This window comes from Hyla sarda, chromosome 8 (genome assembly GCF_029499605.1).
Source record: "Hyla sarda isolate aHylSar1 chromosome 8, aHylSar1.hap1, whole genome shotgun sequence".
NCBI classification, from domain to species: domain Eukaryota; kingdom Metazoa; phylum Chordata; class Amphibia; order Anura; family Hylidae; genus Hyla; species Hyla sarda.
This window is the reverse complement of record NC_079196.1, coordinates 25,673,796-25,691,428: the sequence shown is the minus strand read 5'-3', so window position 1 is coordinate 25,691,428 and position 17,633 is coordinate 25,673,796. Positions and strand designations below refer to the sequence as shown.

The 17,633-nt window shown below is 40.6% G+C and overlaps 1 protein-coding gene across 7 annotated transcripts in view; it reads left to right on the top strand.

The window, feature by feature from the left end:
• Positions 1–17,633, top strand: part of LRP1B (LDL receptor related protein 1B) — a 1,569,499-nt gene that overhangs the window by 1,536,411 nt on the left and 15,455 nt on the right. For 5 of the 7 annotated variants that reach the window (XM_056534716.1, XM_056534714.1, XM_056534715.1 and 2 more), the window contains 2 exons: positions 4,733–4,837; positions 10,306–10,419. In XM_056534716.1, the coding sequence (XP_056390691.1) occupies positions 4,733–4,837; positions 10,306–10,419 (219 nt within the window). The remainder of the gene's footprint in view (positions 1–4,732; positions 4,838–10,305; positions 10,420–17,633) is intronic. The other 2 variants (XM_056534720.1, XM_056534718.1) reach the window with 1 other exon arrangement.

Genomic DNA, 17,633 nt, shown 5'->3' with positions numbered 1-17,633 from the left:
GACTTGTATTGAGGGGGCGGGGTGTGAAGTCACACGGGGGCGGAGTCGTGACGTCACGATAATCCGTCAACGTGGTCGGGAGGCAAAAGACTGAAAACCTCGAGAGCTTCCGGCAGTACTTACAGGTGGGTGCTGCATGCTAGATTGCGGGGGTCCCCAACGGCGGGGCCCCCGCAATCAGACATCTTATCCCCTATCCTTTGGATAGGGGACAAAATGTCTTTGGGGCCGGAGTACCCCTTTAAGTTCAATTGACAACTTTCAAAAGATCAATAAATATCAAAGTGTACCTGTCATTTGCAAAAACTTTTTATATAATGCAGATAATAACATTCTATGTTTATTTGTAACATACAGTACATTGGTTAAAAATGTGTATGTTTTGGGGGGCGTTTCACAGAGAATCAGTTTACAGCACAGAGTCCTGTTTTTGTCACTGCCCAGACACACACAGGAAGCGTTGGTTTAACAAACAGGACTCTGTGCTGTAAACTGATGCTCTGTAACACGCCCCCGACTCGCATAGCAGGATGATTGACAAGCCAGGAGCCTGCACAAAGCCCTGCTTGTCCTTCCTACACTTTATGGAAATAGCTACAAAGACAAAACAACATTTTTCATCCAAAAGTATAAGTATAATCTGGTTTTAACCAATGATTTTTTATGTGTATATATATATATATATATATATATATATATATATATATATATATATATTATATATATATATATATATATATATATATATATATATATATATATATATACAGTTATCATCTACATTATATTACTGAAGCCCTGTACATATGTGAGACTGGGGACAAAGTAAATCTTAGCCTTTTCCCTCAAAACAGCCAGGAATTAGAATGCTAGCAGGGTGTACTAAGACATCAAGCCTAGAAGCATGCACTGGGCATCTATCTGCCATATTAACCCCTCAGCACCACACAATTGCATTGCAGAAGGAATCAAGGGAGATATGGCATCAATAATCTAAATGCGTATGTGCCACAGTTGCTGTTGACTGAGGTATCTAGAGGGATAAATCACCTGGACTGTATATCTCTCTAGGGTCACACATAGCGGATGCATAGTGTATTTCACGCTGCAGATCCGGCAGTGACCAGACCCATTTTGTGCCTCCATCTGTTGCCCCCCCCCCCTTCCCCTGCCTCACCCACCCCTGGCCTGCTCTCAGCGGTAATCCGCCGCTACAAGCAGCCACACAGGGGCCCTGTGAGTCGCCAAGTCCACTCTGACATTACGGAGCAGCCGCGATGTCTGAGTGCACAGCGCATGTGCAGTGTAGTCAGACATCACGGCTACACCGCGATGTCTGAGTGGACTCGGCCACTCGCAGGACCCCCGTAGCAGCAGATTGCGGCTGCGAGCAGGCCAGAGGTGGGCAAGTCGGGGGAAAAGGGAGTGGTAACAGCTGGAGGCACAAAATGGGTCGGGACACCGGCAGATCAGCAGTATGAAATACGCTGTGGATCCGTTACATGTGACCCTACCCTAAACCTGCAGGTTCGAGCTGCAGATGACAGTCTCCTTCCTACACCCCCCTTTTCTTATGTGTGTAAGAAGCAAGCTCAGCTTCTGAGCATGCTTCATGCTCACTTCTTGACATTAAGACCTATATGTACATCAAATTATGGAGGCTTTAAAAGAGGGCGTGATTTTGGGAGCAGGACTCAACCCTTAGTGTTTGCCACTTAGGTCTGAGAGCATTAAACAAACAACAACTTATTGTGATTCAGTCAACGTGCTCGTCAAACTTCCACTCTTGACTTCCGGGCTACCTAGGTAACATGTTTGTGTCCAGATGAGTCTGTGCTTCACTGCCGTCTAGTCTCGTACAGTGCCCTACCGGCACCAAACCCACTCTTCATCTAATCCTTACATTGGCCTAGAGTGGATTGGCCAAGCACCCAGTCCAATAAGAAAGTATATGATTGAGAAGTCATGTCTTTTAATGCAGAATGACCTGTACTTGTTAAAAAAAAAAAAAAAAAAAAGCTAGTCTTGATAAAAGTTCAGCTGGAAGAGCACTGGGCTCGTGGCAACCTTGCCTCTATGGGTCTGATAGAATCCACATGTTCTGTGATAGATACATCTTTACCTGGATTGGTATAAACAACTACTCATTAGTAGACCTTTGATTGCATGTGGCTCAATCCCCAGTCTTAGTGATCCATATGATCTCTCTGATTTACCCTTAAAGGGGTAGTCCAGGTAAAAACTTTTTTTTTTATATATCAACTGGCTCCAGGAAGTTAAACAGGTAAATTACTTCAATTAAAAAATCTGAATCCTTTCAGTACTTATGAGCTTCTGAAGTTAAGGTTGTTCTTTTCTGTGGTCTCTGGTGACATGTGTCTCAGGAAATGCCCAGTTTAGAAGATGTTTGCTATGGGGGTTTGCTTCTAAACTGGGCGTTTCCCGAGACAGGTGTCAGAGAGCACTTAGACGGAAAAGAACAACCTTAACTTCAGAAGCTCATAAGTACTGAAAGGATTAATATTTTTTAATAGAAGTAATTTACAAATCTGTTTAACTTTCTGGAGCCAGTTGATATATAAAAAAAAGTTTTTTCCTGGATAACCCCTATAAGCCGAGTTTTTCAGCATGATTTTTCGTGCTGAAAACACCCCCCTCGGCTTATACTCGAGTGAACTCCCCCACCCGCAGTGGTCTTCAACCTGCGGACCTCCAGAGGTTTCAAAACTACAACTCCCAGCAAGCCCGGGCAGCCATCGGCTGTCCAGGCTTGCTGGGAGTTGTAGTTTTGAAACCTCCGGAGGTCCGCAGGTTGAAGACCACCGCGGCCTTTGACATCATCCAGCCCCCTCTCACCCCCTTTAGTTCTGTACAGTACTCACCTCCGCTCGGCGCTGGTCCGGTCCTGCAGGACTGTCCGGTGAGGAGGTGGTCCGGTGGGATAGTGGTTCCGGGCTGCTATCTTCACCGGGGAGGCCTCTTCTAAGCGCTTCGGGCCCAGCCCCAGAATAGTCACGTTGCCTTGAAAACGACGCAGAAGTACGTTCATTGCCAACGTACTTCTGCGTCATTGTCAAGGCAACGCCTCTATTCCGGGCCGGAAGCACAGAGAAGAGGCGCCCCCAGTGAAGATAGCAGCCCGGAACCACTATCCCACCGGACCACCTCCTCACCGGACAGTCCTGCAGGACCGGACCAGAGCCGAGCGGAGGTGAGTACTGTACAGAACTAAAGGGGGGGGTGAGAGGGGGCTGGATGATGTTGAAGGCCGCAGTGGTCTTCAACCTGCGGACCTCCAGAGGTTTCAAAACTACAACTCCCAGCAAGCCCGGACAGCCGATGGCTGCCCGGGCTTGCTAGGAGTTGTAGTTTTGAAACCTCTGGAGGTCCGCAGGTTGTAGACCACTGAGGGCGGATGATGAGAAGAGGATGATGAAGGGGGGGGGGGTGTGGGATGATGACAAGAGGATGATGAAGGGGGGGGTGGGGATGATGAAGGGGGGTGGGGATGATTACAAGGGGATGATGAAGGGGGGTGTGTGGGATGATTACAAGGGGATGATGAAGGGGGGTGGGGATGATGACAAGGGGATGATGAAGGGGGGTGGGGATGATGACAAGGGGATGATGAAGGGGGGATGTGTGGGATGATGACAAGGGAATGATGACAGGTGATGATGATGAGGGTCTGGATGATGACAGGCGGTGATGATGATGAGGATGTTAATGACGGGTCTGGATGATGACAGGGGGGGATGATGTATTTCCCACCCTAGGCTTATACTCGAGTCAATAACTTTTCCTGGGATTTTGGGTGGAAATTAGGGGTCTCGGCTTATACTCGGGTCGGCTTATACTCGGGTCGGCTTATACTCGAGTATATACGGTAATCCAATTTATCTCTTATTCTAAGGACCCCCACAACCTCCTGCCTGGTGCTCCGGCTCTCCTCGGGGTCGGCATGGGCCCTCCATTCATCTCTATGGGAGAGCTGGAGATACCCAAACACTGTACCCTTTTAATATAGCCATGGACTCATCACTTTTTTTGAGTCTACAGAATATTCTTTAGTTCTTTAGTCAGGAAGGATCATAACAAATGTGGAAATCTTTACTATTTTTAGCAGATTAAATGTGCACAAAGCTGCACTTGTTTATTAACATCAGTAAATTTGATAAGGGCTGATGCCTTGATTGACATGGATTTGCGGTAATTTGTAATGTTTGTAATCTCCTGTAAATAGACTGGTGATATTTTTGACATTTTGACAGAAACAACAGCTTTAACTTGGTATGTTTAGGTAGAATAGGAAAGATGAAATCTTCAAATTATTATTTTTTTTTCCTTTCATGTGTTAGCGGTTTGGCTGCTGCATGCATACAAAGCAGAACGGGTCTGTGAGATGCGCTGGTTTGTCTCTGGAGGATCTATGCTAGATATTTACACAGCATAAGTAAATGTTAGCATTGCCTTGTTTATCTGAACTAACGGTTTGCAAATATAATAGCCTAAGAGGAAAAAAAAAAAAGGCTTGCTGTCACGCTGTGTAAAAAATGATCGCCCAAGGCTGACCTGTCATAATGATAGTGTTTTCATATTCAGCTTTTTTTTATTTTATTTATTTATTTAAGGATATAGATTACAAGAATATATTGAGAAGCTTAGACCAGCCTTCAAAAATGAAAGGAATAGTCGCGTAATTTAAAAAAAAAATGGTTTTGTTATTTTGCAGTTGCAGTAATGGAAAGATCGCCTCGAGCTGTCAGTTATGTGACGGGTACTGTTATAATGGGGGCACGTGTCGACTGGACCCGGAGACAAACATACCTGTCTGTGTGTGAGTATTATTTGTGACAATGCATCTCCTGACAATACAATGACTTCCAGTGTTGTTAATAAAACAAGGCCACACAGTTCTGATTCTCTTTTCCCCTGCAATGTAACTTGTTATTGAGAACATCGAAAATCATCACTGAGAAATAACCCGTTTACCGCGGGAAAAAGTGGCAACAAAAATGTAAAAGAAAAAACTCTATAAATCCCAGCTGACCTTTGATTACATTCCGGCAGTGCTTGCATGGCTGTACATGTACATGACTGATACCTGGCGTCAGAGGTGACACCTATAAGTTATGGTACATGACTATCATATCCCATGATTGGTTGCAAAGGTCTTATACCAGTACAATATGTCAGAGCTTCTAGAATGTAAGCAAATGCAAGCCTTTTTTTTATTATTTTACTACATTGTTGCTGCCAGTTTTGCCAGTATATTTCAATAAGTCTAGTAGGAATGCCATTTTCAGCGTCACCATATTTGGACCATGACTTATTTTAGCTATGGGTAAAATGGTCAATATTTTGTTAGATCATTTTTACAAGAGAACCCATGTTGTGTCCAAAACAAAATCAATTGTAGAGCAATTGGATGCCTGTAGTACAGCTGAAATACAAATAACCCATATTCTACAGAATGGGGCATACATACAATGAAACCTATTTTTACCTGTTTAATAAATGAACATATATTGGTAAAATGTTAAGTTGGTAAGAATGGTATGATAAGCTGTTTTGCTACCTTTATCTACCTGTCTCTTATGGTTTTATTCTGCTTTAAATAGTTTTCTTCTGTAGCCCAACTTTCTGTCTACTGTACATCATGTAATGTACTTCACACAATCCAGCTAGTTATTCAGCCAAATTGTCTCCATCCCATGATATCCTCTTAATTATAACATTTTCCACATTATGGAAGGGAGATAGAGTCGGCTGAGTTCCCAGCTAGACTGTATAGAGTAACAGAAAGTCTGTTACAGGATGTGCACCAGACATGAAGTTGGGCTAATGAAGGCAAGAGTTCACTTTAAAATCAGAGGGAAAGCATGAAAAACACCTGCAAGGTAGTAAAATTATGTCAATTTATTTTACAGTTGAAAATAGGTTTCACCATCGGAAAATCCGTATAAGGATTTAAAGTCCAATATTACTCTTTTATCAGAGACACAACTGCGTACAGGGCATCAAGAGATAAAAATGCAGTTTCTGAGGCACCACCCAGTATAATGCATGGGTACTATTGTACTTAATAGGACCAGTGTGCAATACTTACTGGGAATTGTATGGTTGGCTTAGCACCTGTACCTGCATTCAGTTGTGTCTCACCACACCAATTCAAAGATGTGCCACTTTATGTTTCATTCAGTAGATCTACATACCATCTAAGTGGTCATCTTGCTGTCTGTGTAATTCAGACCAGTACATGGCCACCAGATAAAAAGAAGCTTTATAACTGCTCACCCCTCTGGCCAAAATAAAGATCATGAACCTTATACCCTTTTCTATCAAAGGGGTAATCCAGTGATTTATGTTTATATTCTGCCTGGGCTGAAAAAAGAAAAATAAACCTTAACTTACCTTCTACTTTACGCTTCTCTGGTGCACTGAAATCGATCCCTATCCTTCAGCCCCAGTCTTGTTTAGCATTTTGGGGCCTGGCTCTCCACACTGTACTGAGCTTATTGCCGGCCGCAGTGATGTCCTGTTATGCTGAGAGGTAGTGTCATGTAACAGGCCCGGGCACAGCCTTATTCTTGGTGCCCAGGCCCATTGCATGACACTGCCACTTAGTGTATCACTGACCAAGGTGGGACCTAACTGCAGCTGACAATAAGATCAGCGCAATATGACAAGTTGGGCCCCAGAATGTGGAAGAAGATCGGGGCTGGGAGACCAATATCAGTGGCAGTAGGTAAGTTAAGGTTTATTAATTTTCTTTTTGCAGCCTGGGCAGAATGAATACATTTAAAAAATCACTGGAAACCTTCTTTAAATCTGAACACTCTACAACCCCTTCATCATTTATTATCTTAAAGGGGTGCTCCACTGCCCCAGAGTTCGGAACATTTTATTCCGAGCGCTGGGTGCCGGCTGTGGGGGTCGTAACGTTACGGCCATGCCCCTTGTGATGTCACGCCATGCCCCCTCAATGCAAGTCTATGACAGCCACCACGCCCCCTCCCATAGACTTGAATTGAGGGGGCATGGTGTTACGTTACAAGGGGCATGGCCATGACGTCACGCCCCCCGCAGCCCACACCCAGCATTCAGAACAAAATGTTCCAAACGCTGTGGCAGTGAAATACCCCTTTAAGGTCATATTCCCACATCGGAAAAAAATGGCAGCTTACATTGCCTTACCAATGTGTTTTCATCCACGTATGGCTGAAAAATGGAGGTAAAACAAAAAACTGCAGTGTACAATGTATGGATATGGCCTAATTTTGTGATTTTAAAACAAGGCAAATTTTGTTCAAATTCCCTGCTGTGTACAGGTACATCTTAGTGTCATTTTAACACTTCTAGTCCACAATATTATACAGCAGTAACTTAAATTTAGTACATGAAGAAATCAATAAATCACATAGATATTTACAAATTTCATTTTATTTAAAATGTTTCTCCAAAATCAGAGGTAAAACACATTATATCCAGTAAGTGTTATTTTTAAGGGGTGTCTAAGTTCACCTTTGAAGAAAGATGAAAAAAGTAAGGTCACAAGGTTAATTGCCTTTTTCCCATTTAGTCTCCTTCCCAAACAAGGCAAGCAAGGTGAAAGGATGTTAACTATGTTACATCTATACTTATCCCATTAAATGTATCACCATCGACCCACAACCTCTCACTCATTGCTGTCAGAAGAGCAACGGCAAAAAAAGTCATCCATAAAAAAAAATAAAAAATCTAAACAGAAGATTGAGCAAAGACATTTGAAAGGTGTTGAGTAAATATTTTACCGTTGGCAGCTGATATTCAATCTTTCTATTGTTTTTCCACTTATACTTTCAGACTTTTGTGAAATGTGACCTAGAATATAGACACGGAGGAGACAATAAGAGTGTTACTCCTACCAGTGCAGTATAAAAAAAATTACAAAAATACAAAAATGAAATTATTGCTTATTGCGTTAAAAAAGTAACACACAATTCCCCATTATGTGTTGTTTGGTTGTTTGTTGTTTATTTATTAATGTTAACTTAGGTACAAATTTTATTTCTGAATTTTTTTAAACAAATATTTACATTGACTATTCCATCGAAGGTGACCATTGTTTGGCCTGCCTGAGCATGAAAATGCATCCCCATGGATGTAACAATCCATTCCCTAGGAACAAGAAACATTTCATTTAGTCTTACCTGTACATTAAAATTAAGGAATCCTACAGTGCTAAATATGGACATATAATATTTTATCTATATGTGTTTGTTTGAATGTGCTTTGTTAATCTAAAAGGTTCACCATTTTTAAATAGAAGTAATTTAAAAATCTGTTTAACTTTCTGGAACCAGTTGATTTAAAAAAAAATATATAAAAATCCAAAATTTAACGTAAGCTCCCCCTAGGGGTGGCAAACAACAGTCTAAATGTTATAATTTAACTTAATAGCTATATGAAGAAAAGTGGAAAACTTTGTACCTTTCTATAGAAAAGAATGTTGAACCTAAAATAGACATAATGTTAATAAGTAAACATTAATTTTACCGATGCCTATACACATTCAATAGCTTCTGGTTGGAAACTTATTTGGCCAACAACTATTCCTATTGACTTTCCTACATACAGTACATGTTAGGCTTGTGCGTGTCTTTTTAATGGGGAGAGGGGAGTAAGTCCCTTGGGAGTGGCTTATAGGAAGACCTGTGGTCCGTCCAAAAAAATGTAGTAATATAATGTAGTATATAATGAATACATGTTATAGCGTTGGGTGCCTTGATCCCAATGTTGTTTTTGCTTTTGCTATGCCATGTCATTTTAGAGATATTTGGTTGCCTTTCTGTACATTTTACTGATTTGTCAGGTAAACTTGTATTTTAGTGCAAAAAAGGGTGGGAATGCCAGAGTAAGGGCCCGGCGGGCCAACCATTTGCAGAAAATGAGCACTAATTTCAAAGTTTGATCAATCAGCCTCAGTATACAAAGGGGGATGTGAGGTCAATTGTGATAAGTTTAACTGCTGCAGAAAATATCTATCCAGCCCTTTTACACGGGCTGATTATCGGGAACAAGCATTCCATGGCATGTTTATTTGTCCTATAATCAGCCCATGTAAATGGACCGTATAGGGTATGATAAAGATTCTGAGGAGGTGCGAGGTGTCATGTTTGGGGACCGTGTGATTATAAGGCTTCTAATCAAAACCTCTTAACTGGGCACTGTCTTTAAATCATTTTTTGCATATGATACAGCAGGTAAAATAAATAAGATTTGTAATTTTTTGCAGGTAAAAAAAATGCCTTTTTATGTTGCTTTCATGGCTTGATAAATCTGGCCACTAAGGGTCTCCCTTCTGTTACATACCACATTCCATCTGCTCAAAAGCACATACTTTGGTCTTTTGGCAGGAGCCCAAACTCAGGAAATACTGTTTGACCATAGGCCGTGAATAGCACTCGCTTTCCTTGTTTCATACACAGGCAGAGGGTAAGTGCTATTCACTGCCTATGGCCAGACCACACTTCTTGAGTTTGGTCTTGTGCCAAGAGACCAAAGTCTGTGCTTTTGAGCAGACTGAATGCAGTCTTGACCAGAATGGAGACCCCTAGTGGCCAGATTTATAAGGCCATGAAAGCTACATAAAATAAATTTCTTTTTACAGGGAGTAAATTACAAATCTTATTTATTTTACCTGCTGTATTATATGCAAAAAATAAATAATTTTTATGACAGTGCCCATGTAATTTAGCATTCACACCACTTTTTGCAACAAAGTTCCAATCCACCTGGTAACTCAGTAAAAGTACAAATATTCAGCCAAATAATAAATCTGTGCATTTGAGGCTATAAAGTTATATATTTATTTGGACTGACCATTGGAGAACTAAAACATTAAAATTTCACTTGTCCGAATCTCATTTCTGTCAACATCATCAGTCAGGATAAAGTCAGATAGTAGGGTTGGTGCCATGGAAACTGGCGGTTTCAATTGACTTTTTATAAATGTGTAGGGGCCTTAAGCCTTAATATTGTCAAAGTTTTTGTCACCTATATTAGAGAAACAAATCTCAGACAACTAAGGTGGCACCATAGTTCCTAGTGAATTGGTTGAGTCCAAAAAAATGGCAGCCTTTATTGTACACCCATTGGGGACATTGTAGATAAATGTGCTTTGACTATTTGGGGATTCACCATCTGTTCTAAAACAGTTTCGCTCACAACTTTTTGTTCCATCCATTGTCAATGAGATACATTAGAACACTGGAAAGACTGGCAGACTATTCATTGGAGTTGTGTCTTACTAAAATTCTACAGATGCTCTATGGGGTTTAAAAGTCAGCGCTGTGACCAGAAAATGAACCCTTGTGATTACTACTGTCAGAATGAGGGAATTTGCACTTTAACAGCGTTTAATGAACCGAAATGCAAGTAGGTTTAACCTTCCACTTAACGCTGTTCTTTGTTTTGACACCGTTTTTGTTCATCATTTGGAACTTTTCTTAAACCATTAAAAATAACCTGACATGTCATATTTTTATTTTAACATTAGGGCACCTTGCGCAATGTTCTGTGCTTTGTGTCAAAATAAACTTTGGTGACTTTTTTTCTTTTTTGTTTTGTTTTATTTTTCGTATGTGGACCAGAGTTCATTTGTGATATTACCACATATAATGTCACATTATATTGTCGAGTTTAGTCAACTGATATTTGTATTGAAAAAAATGAAGATGCAGTGCACCTAGTATTACTTTAGTGGATCCAAAAACTACTGTAGCAATTAGTTTAAGGGCAGTTCCAGTCACAATTGATATTAATGCAGATGAAATAGTAAATTAAAATGTAAATACATTAAAAATATTCTTTTTCCCAATATATTTTCTGTTCTGAAAGGAGATTTTTCTCATGTGCATTGATATGGAGGAAAGACAATTATTCGGAACATATTTTAAACCTAAGATCCCAATATAGAGTAAGGAAAAATCTAATGTCCATAATACATGGTATAATGCTGCAGCTGTTAAAAGTGATACTTACCTACCCTTATCCCCCACAACTCCCCCCTTTTTTTTCTACAGCCCCATAATTATATTCCTATATCACCCAGGCACCATAATACAGTACTCTGTGTCAAGGCCCCATCTTTTTAGATGCTGTGAGCTACATTAAACATAGTGTGGTGGTAGAGGTGAGCCATATCTTATATAGGTACATTGAAATCATGAACTTTAATAATTGAAGATCCTGGTATTATACCATTCATATTGGCAGTGTAATGGTTAAGATATATCAACAGTACTGTCAGGGTGGGTGTAGTATTGAAACCTGTGCTTATAACAATAACTAAGGGCTCACATGGTGAGGTACACAACTGAGCCCCTCAGACCACTGGCTGGGCACCACTGCTCTGTATAAAAATGTTTTGGCATAAATATCTTTATCTGACTGGAACTGTTCTGCTATAACTGGCAGGGTAGATATAACAGAATGAGGCATGGATTATCCTCATCATCATCTGCTACATGCTTATTCTCTTGTTATGTGTCTACGAGGAATGTTTTCAAAATGATCAAGAATCATATTAGAAATGCAAAAGTTTTTCTTGTATTTTTAAAACAGTAAATTGAATAAAATTTGGCTTTTTTAACCCCTTAACGACAATGGACATAACTGTACGTAATGGTGCGGTGGTACTCACCACGACATACATTTAGGCCATGTAATGACCACGAGCTCCAGATCGGTGCTCGCATCATGCACGGCAGGTCCCGGCTTCTGTCAGCAGCCAGGCGCCTGCCGGTAATGACAGACATCAGTGATTGCGCTGATGTCCACCATTAACCCCTCAGATGCCGTAATCAATACAGATCACGGCATCTGCGGCTATGCGACACTTAAAATGGATGATCAGATCATCCAGCATGGCGGCCGGAGGTCCCCTCACCTGCCTCCGGCTGTCTCCAGGGGTCTGGTGTGAGATCGAGCAGACCAGAGCAGAAGATCGCTGATAACACTGATCAGTGCTATGTCTATAAATAGCACTGAATACTATTAGCAATCAAATGATTGCTATAAATAATCCCCTATGGAAAAAGTGTTAAAAAAAAAAAAAGTTAGTTTTTTTTTTTTTTTTTTTTTTAAAGTAAATTTTTTTTTAAAGTTAAAAAAAATAGAAAAATCCCCTCCCTCAATGAAAATGTAAATCGTCCCTTTTTACCATTTTACCCCCAAAAATCATTAAAAAAAAATATTCAACATATTTGGTATCGCCACGTGCTTAAATCTCCAAACTATCAAAATATAATGTTAATTATACCGTGTGGTGAATGGCGTAAACGTAAAAAAAAGTCAAAAATTGCTGCTTTTTATCATATTTTATTAAAAAAATTAAATATAAGCAAAAGTGGTATCAATAAAAACTACAATTCACGGCACAAAAATTGAGTCCTTATACCGCCCCATATACAGAAAAATTTGAAAGCTATAGGTGGCCAAAATAGGACAATTTTAAACATACACATTTTCTTAAAATAGTTTGAGATTTTTTTTATGCGGTGCAATGATAAAAAAAAAAGCCTATAACATCGGTATCATTTTAATCATATTGACCCACAGAATAAAGAAAACATGTCATTTTTACCGTAAAGTCTACAGCGCTAAAACAAAACCTTCTAAAATTTCACAAATTGCGGTTTTCTCTTCAATTTCCCCCCATAATTTTTTTTTTTTTTTTTTTTGTTGGACTGTACATTTTATGGTAAAATAATTGATTGGATTGCAAAGTTAAATTGGTGATGCAAAAAACGAGCCCCCATATGAGTCTGTGTATGAAAAATATTTTTAGAAGGTAAGGAGGAAAAAGACAAAAATGCTAAAATAAAATTGGCATGGTCCTTAAAGGGGTACTCCCACCCTAGACATCTTATCCCCCATCCAAAGGATAGGGGATAAGATGTATGACCGTGGGGGTCCCGCCGCTGGGGACCGCCGCAATGTTGCATGCGGCACCCACCTGTTTCTTGTCCGGAAGCGCTCCAGCGCTTCCGGACAAGAAACAGGTGGGTGCCGCATGCAACATTGAGGGGGTCCCCAGCGACGGGACCCCCCCGGTCAGACATCTTATCCCCTATCCTTTGAATAAGGGATACGATGTCTAGGGTGGGAGGACCCCTTTGAGGCCAAAATTGTCCTGGTCCTTAAGGGGTTAACTTTTATTATAATTATTATTCATAGTAATAATAATAATTCTTTATTTCCATAATTCTTCATTTTACATTTTATGAATACATTCCACCACTTTTGAAAACACCTTCCTTAAACAATCAACAATTGTATCTGTCTTAATTGTTTTCTTAGCAGTGATCTTTAACCTGTTCTTATTACCTTCAAGAGACAAACTAACTTTTTTTCCTTCAGTTTCTTTACATTGAATTTTTTTTTCTTTTAAACAAGAATCTGAATTTCCCGAGTGCACTTATTTTAGTGTAAGAGAATGCAGACATTCATTCTCTTCCTTTTCTTTGATCTTATTCTATCACAATTATATATATATATATATATATATATATATATATATATATATATATATAAATCTTCTTATGTGTCTCAGAAGCTCAGTCATAAGAATGTAAGAACAGACATTTTAGACATTTCTGCTAATGTATTAAAACTGTAATCTCACTTGACTTAATTATTCAGACCCTTTGCAATGACAATAAATTTAGCCCTGGCTCCTCCCACTTCTCTTGATCATCTCTGAGATATTTATTCACCTTGATCAGAATCACCTAAATTTAGTAGATTGGACATGATTTGGATAGACACAGCCGTGTCTATTTGAAGTCTCAGAGCTGACAAAGCAATCAGAGCAAAACCAAAAAATAACTGGGGGATATCAGGCCCTTCCCATCACCTACCCAATATGGTGGAAGCTTTGTGCTCTTGGGGACAGGGAGAATGGTTGGAGTTGGGGAAAAGCTGAATGGAGCAAAGTACAAAGATATTCTTAAGAAAAACCTGATCCAAAGTGCTCATGACCTAAGACTGGGCAGTAGGTTTACTTTCCAACATGACAATGAACCTGAACACACAGGCAAGACAACATAGGAAGGGATTAGAAACATCTCTGTGAATGTCCTTGAGTGGCCCAGCCAGAGCCTGAACCTAATGGAACATCCCTGGAGAGACTTGAAAATGGCTTCCACCGATGGTCCCCACCCAACCTGACAGAGCTGACAGAGCAGGTGTATTGCAGGAGCGGTTGCAGTGCCGTTAATCTTTCTTCTTTGGACTATTGGTTGTCCTCTGAATATGATATTGCCACTCAATGTAGCATCTAAATATAATACTACCATACACTGCATCCCATGAATATACCATCACACACTGCATCATCTGAATATAAAACTACCAACCACTGTGCCTTCTGAATATAATACTACCAAACACTATACCCTATGAATATAATACTACCACATGATGTACCCTATGAATATAATACTGCCATACACTGTACGGTGGAAGGGAGGGGGTTGTGTTTTCTGGCTCACAGCATTCCACAGCAAGGGAGGGGGGGATACTAGAGGCTCGCAGTGATATCAGGTATGGACAAACGGACGGGGAGGGGGGGGGGTGCTGTTGACTTGCTGTCACCCCAACAGGCTGGTGTCACACGGTGCGGAACACATCCCCCCCCCCTCCCTATGCCACTGACTGAGAGGATCTGCAGAGAAGAATGGCAGAAAATACCCAAATCAAGAAGAGTACACCTCATGGCCATCCCCAAGAAGGCCAGAGGCTGTAATCTCTGCCAAAGGGACTCCAACTAACTCCTGAGCAAAGGGTCTGAATACTTATATCACTGCAAGATTTTAATTTCTGCTTATTTATAAATTAGCAAAAATGTGAAAAAGTGAAAGAAGGGTCTGGAGGCTTTCCGGATGCATTGTACCTATTTTTAAAATATTGAAATAATAATAAAAATCGCTTGGAGAGAGATATTTTTTTTTTACTTGTATTGTTTCCTGACAAACTCACTATAAATTTTAGATTTTTTGTTTTTCAAGGCAAAGTATAATATTGTTCAATCCATCACCACTGGTACTGAGCATATCCAGCAACAACTTGCATCCCATGATTAGTTTTGTGCTCACTGATTGCTGATCATTTGTTCAAATGATGAATAAGACTTTGTATTCATGGGTTAAGACCCGAAAAAAAGTAAAGAAAGCAATCAGAAATCCAACTAGCAATCTGCAATGAAATAAATGTCTAAGGAATGATGGCGTTTGCACACAAAGCAATCCATTACTTCGGACAGTTTGCTAACTGTAAGGTTCTGGTTGGCTGAGTGTGTGTATGTGTGCACCATAAATGTATGGAACATTCTACAATGAATGTTTTATACAACATAATCATGTGATGTCTGGAAGGATAGATTCTTCAGTTGAAAAAATGCTTTCTATTTGAAGGTCCCCACCTCAAAGGTAAGCTGACAACATGGTCTCTCTAGTGATAAAATATTAGGGTCCATTCACATTACGTATTTTCCAAACAGCATTCCTCTCCAAAGTTCTGCTGTGGAAAATATGGTGCATCGTCAAATTGTTTTCCTTGGGATTCTGTTGCACCCTTCACACTATGGAATATCCATGGTGGACGTTCCACCACAAAAATTCTAGTCCGTCTATGGAGACGATGTATTACTGAGCAACCACTAAAGATAAAATCTCCAAACTCAATATCTTTGTAGCGTGAAGGAGCATATAGTCTCACTTTGCTTGGGTGACAAGATAAATTTTAATTTCCCAGGTAATTTCGCAGCCCCAAAAATGCTCCATGACTCCTGTCCCATGCAAGTCTACGGAGCCTCCAGCATCGTATTTCTGGGAATCCGTCTGATTGAGTCTCAGAGCAAATCTCGGACTAAGAGATTACCCAGGAGATTTATGCTTTAATCTGTGATAGAAATTGATAGCATTTAGTTCCTCTGCAGCTCCTCCACAGGAGAAATGAAGCATAACACCATGTCTATTGAAATTAGTCATGTGATGCAATGACATACCGAGTCCTCCAATGTCAGAGACACAGGTTGGAGATCACTGCTTTAGAAAAAAACATTCCTCATCTTACAACCTTCTGACTAGTTATGTAACAATGGCCCTCATTTACTTAGAAAATCGGGTTGTAAGTCTATCTTACTTTCTTACCTGACTGCTTTTTTCCCCTGGTATTTATTATTATGTCGCATCCTGTTTGTCGCACGTGGGTTTTGTTGGTTTTGGTTTCCAACTCCTCTGAGTTGTCGGGAAAAAATCCACAGCAATTCAACAAATTTGGGTTGGAAACCTTTATAAATACGTGGTAAAGCTCAGAAATGTCGGGTTACGCCCCTTTTTCAGGTTTGGGAGACTCCACATCGGGTCCGTCGGGAAAAATATTGCATCCTGTCGCAGACTGGAGCACAATGTCTGCGACATGTCGCAGACAAAGATGCGCCCAAAAAAAAAAAACGACAAAACAAGTCGGGTTTAGAATAGTAAATGAGGGCCAATGTGTTCTTTTGATTTACACGGCTCAGTTTGTCAAAGTTCCTTCACCATTATCAATAGCTCAATGTTATTTCTTATGCATGTACAGTATGTAGTATATCTCTTTAGGTAGTCCTAAAGATTAATACTTTTTCAATTCAAGGGATATCTTGTTTTGCCTCGGAATAGGCCATCAATCTCTGCTTGGCAAGGTTCCGACGCCCGGCACTCCCATCAACAAGCTGTTTCGCACAGCTGTGGCACCAGCACAACTAGTAGGCTCTGTTCACAACATGGTGGCCTAGTCTGGTTACTGCAGCTCAGCTCCCGTTTAGGACTTCCGCCTCGTCCACTGTGTTGTGCGGACACTTCACCTGCGCTGGACAGCTGTTCAGCAGAGGTCCCGTATGTCTGGGGACTTCCACGCACACAAAAAAGAGCCATATGTTAGTACATTAGAAGTTAGACCAAGTAACAAAGGCAGATACAGAGGGCACAATCACACTACTAGATATTACCATCCAGGGAAAATGCTAGCCAAACGAACAGGACAGCAAGCCGGTGAATGAAAAAGATAACTACTGCGGGGTGCTAAGCTACAAAAGCCGAAGCAAAAATACAAAATGCCATGAAAGAATAGAAGCTTGCACTCACCTCTCCTATAGACATTTTTCATACGGTCAGTCTGTTCCAGCAGGGAGACTTCATTAATGCGGAGTGCTAAGAGGCTAACAGCCGTTTTCTCACAGAAGGTGTGTGCTTCTTCCGGCCTCCGGAGGCCGGAAGAAGCACGCACCTACTGTGCGAAAACGGCTGTTAGTCTCTGAGCACCCCGCATCAATGAAGTCTCCCCGCCGGAACGGACTGACCGTATGAAAAAGTCTACAAGAGCGGTGAGTGGAAGCTTCTATTCTTTCATGGCACATTAGAAGTTAGTGCAGCAAAGTTTGGTCGTTGAGACAAGTAAGGCACAGCCTTTAGACATGCCTGACCCTAATCTTATGCAACTTCTCTAAATCCGAAAGGTCATTTGGTAGTTATTCTTCAACGTCAGCGGTGTAACAGTGAATTCATAATACAGACAATAAAAGTCTGACAAAGCTATAAAGTATTCCC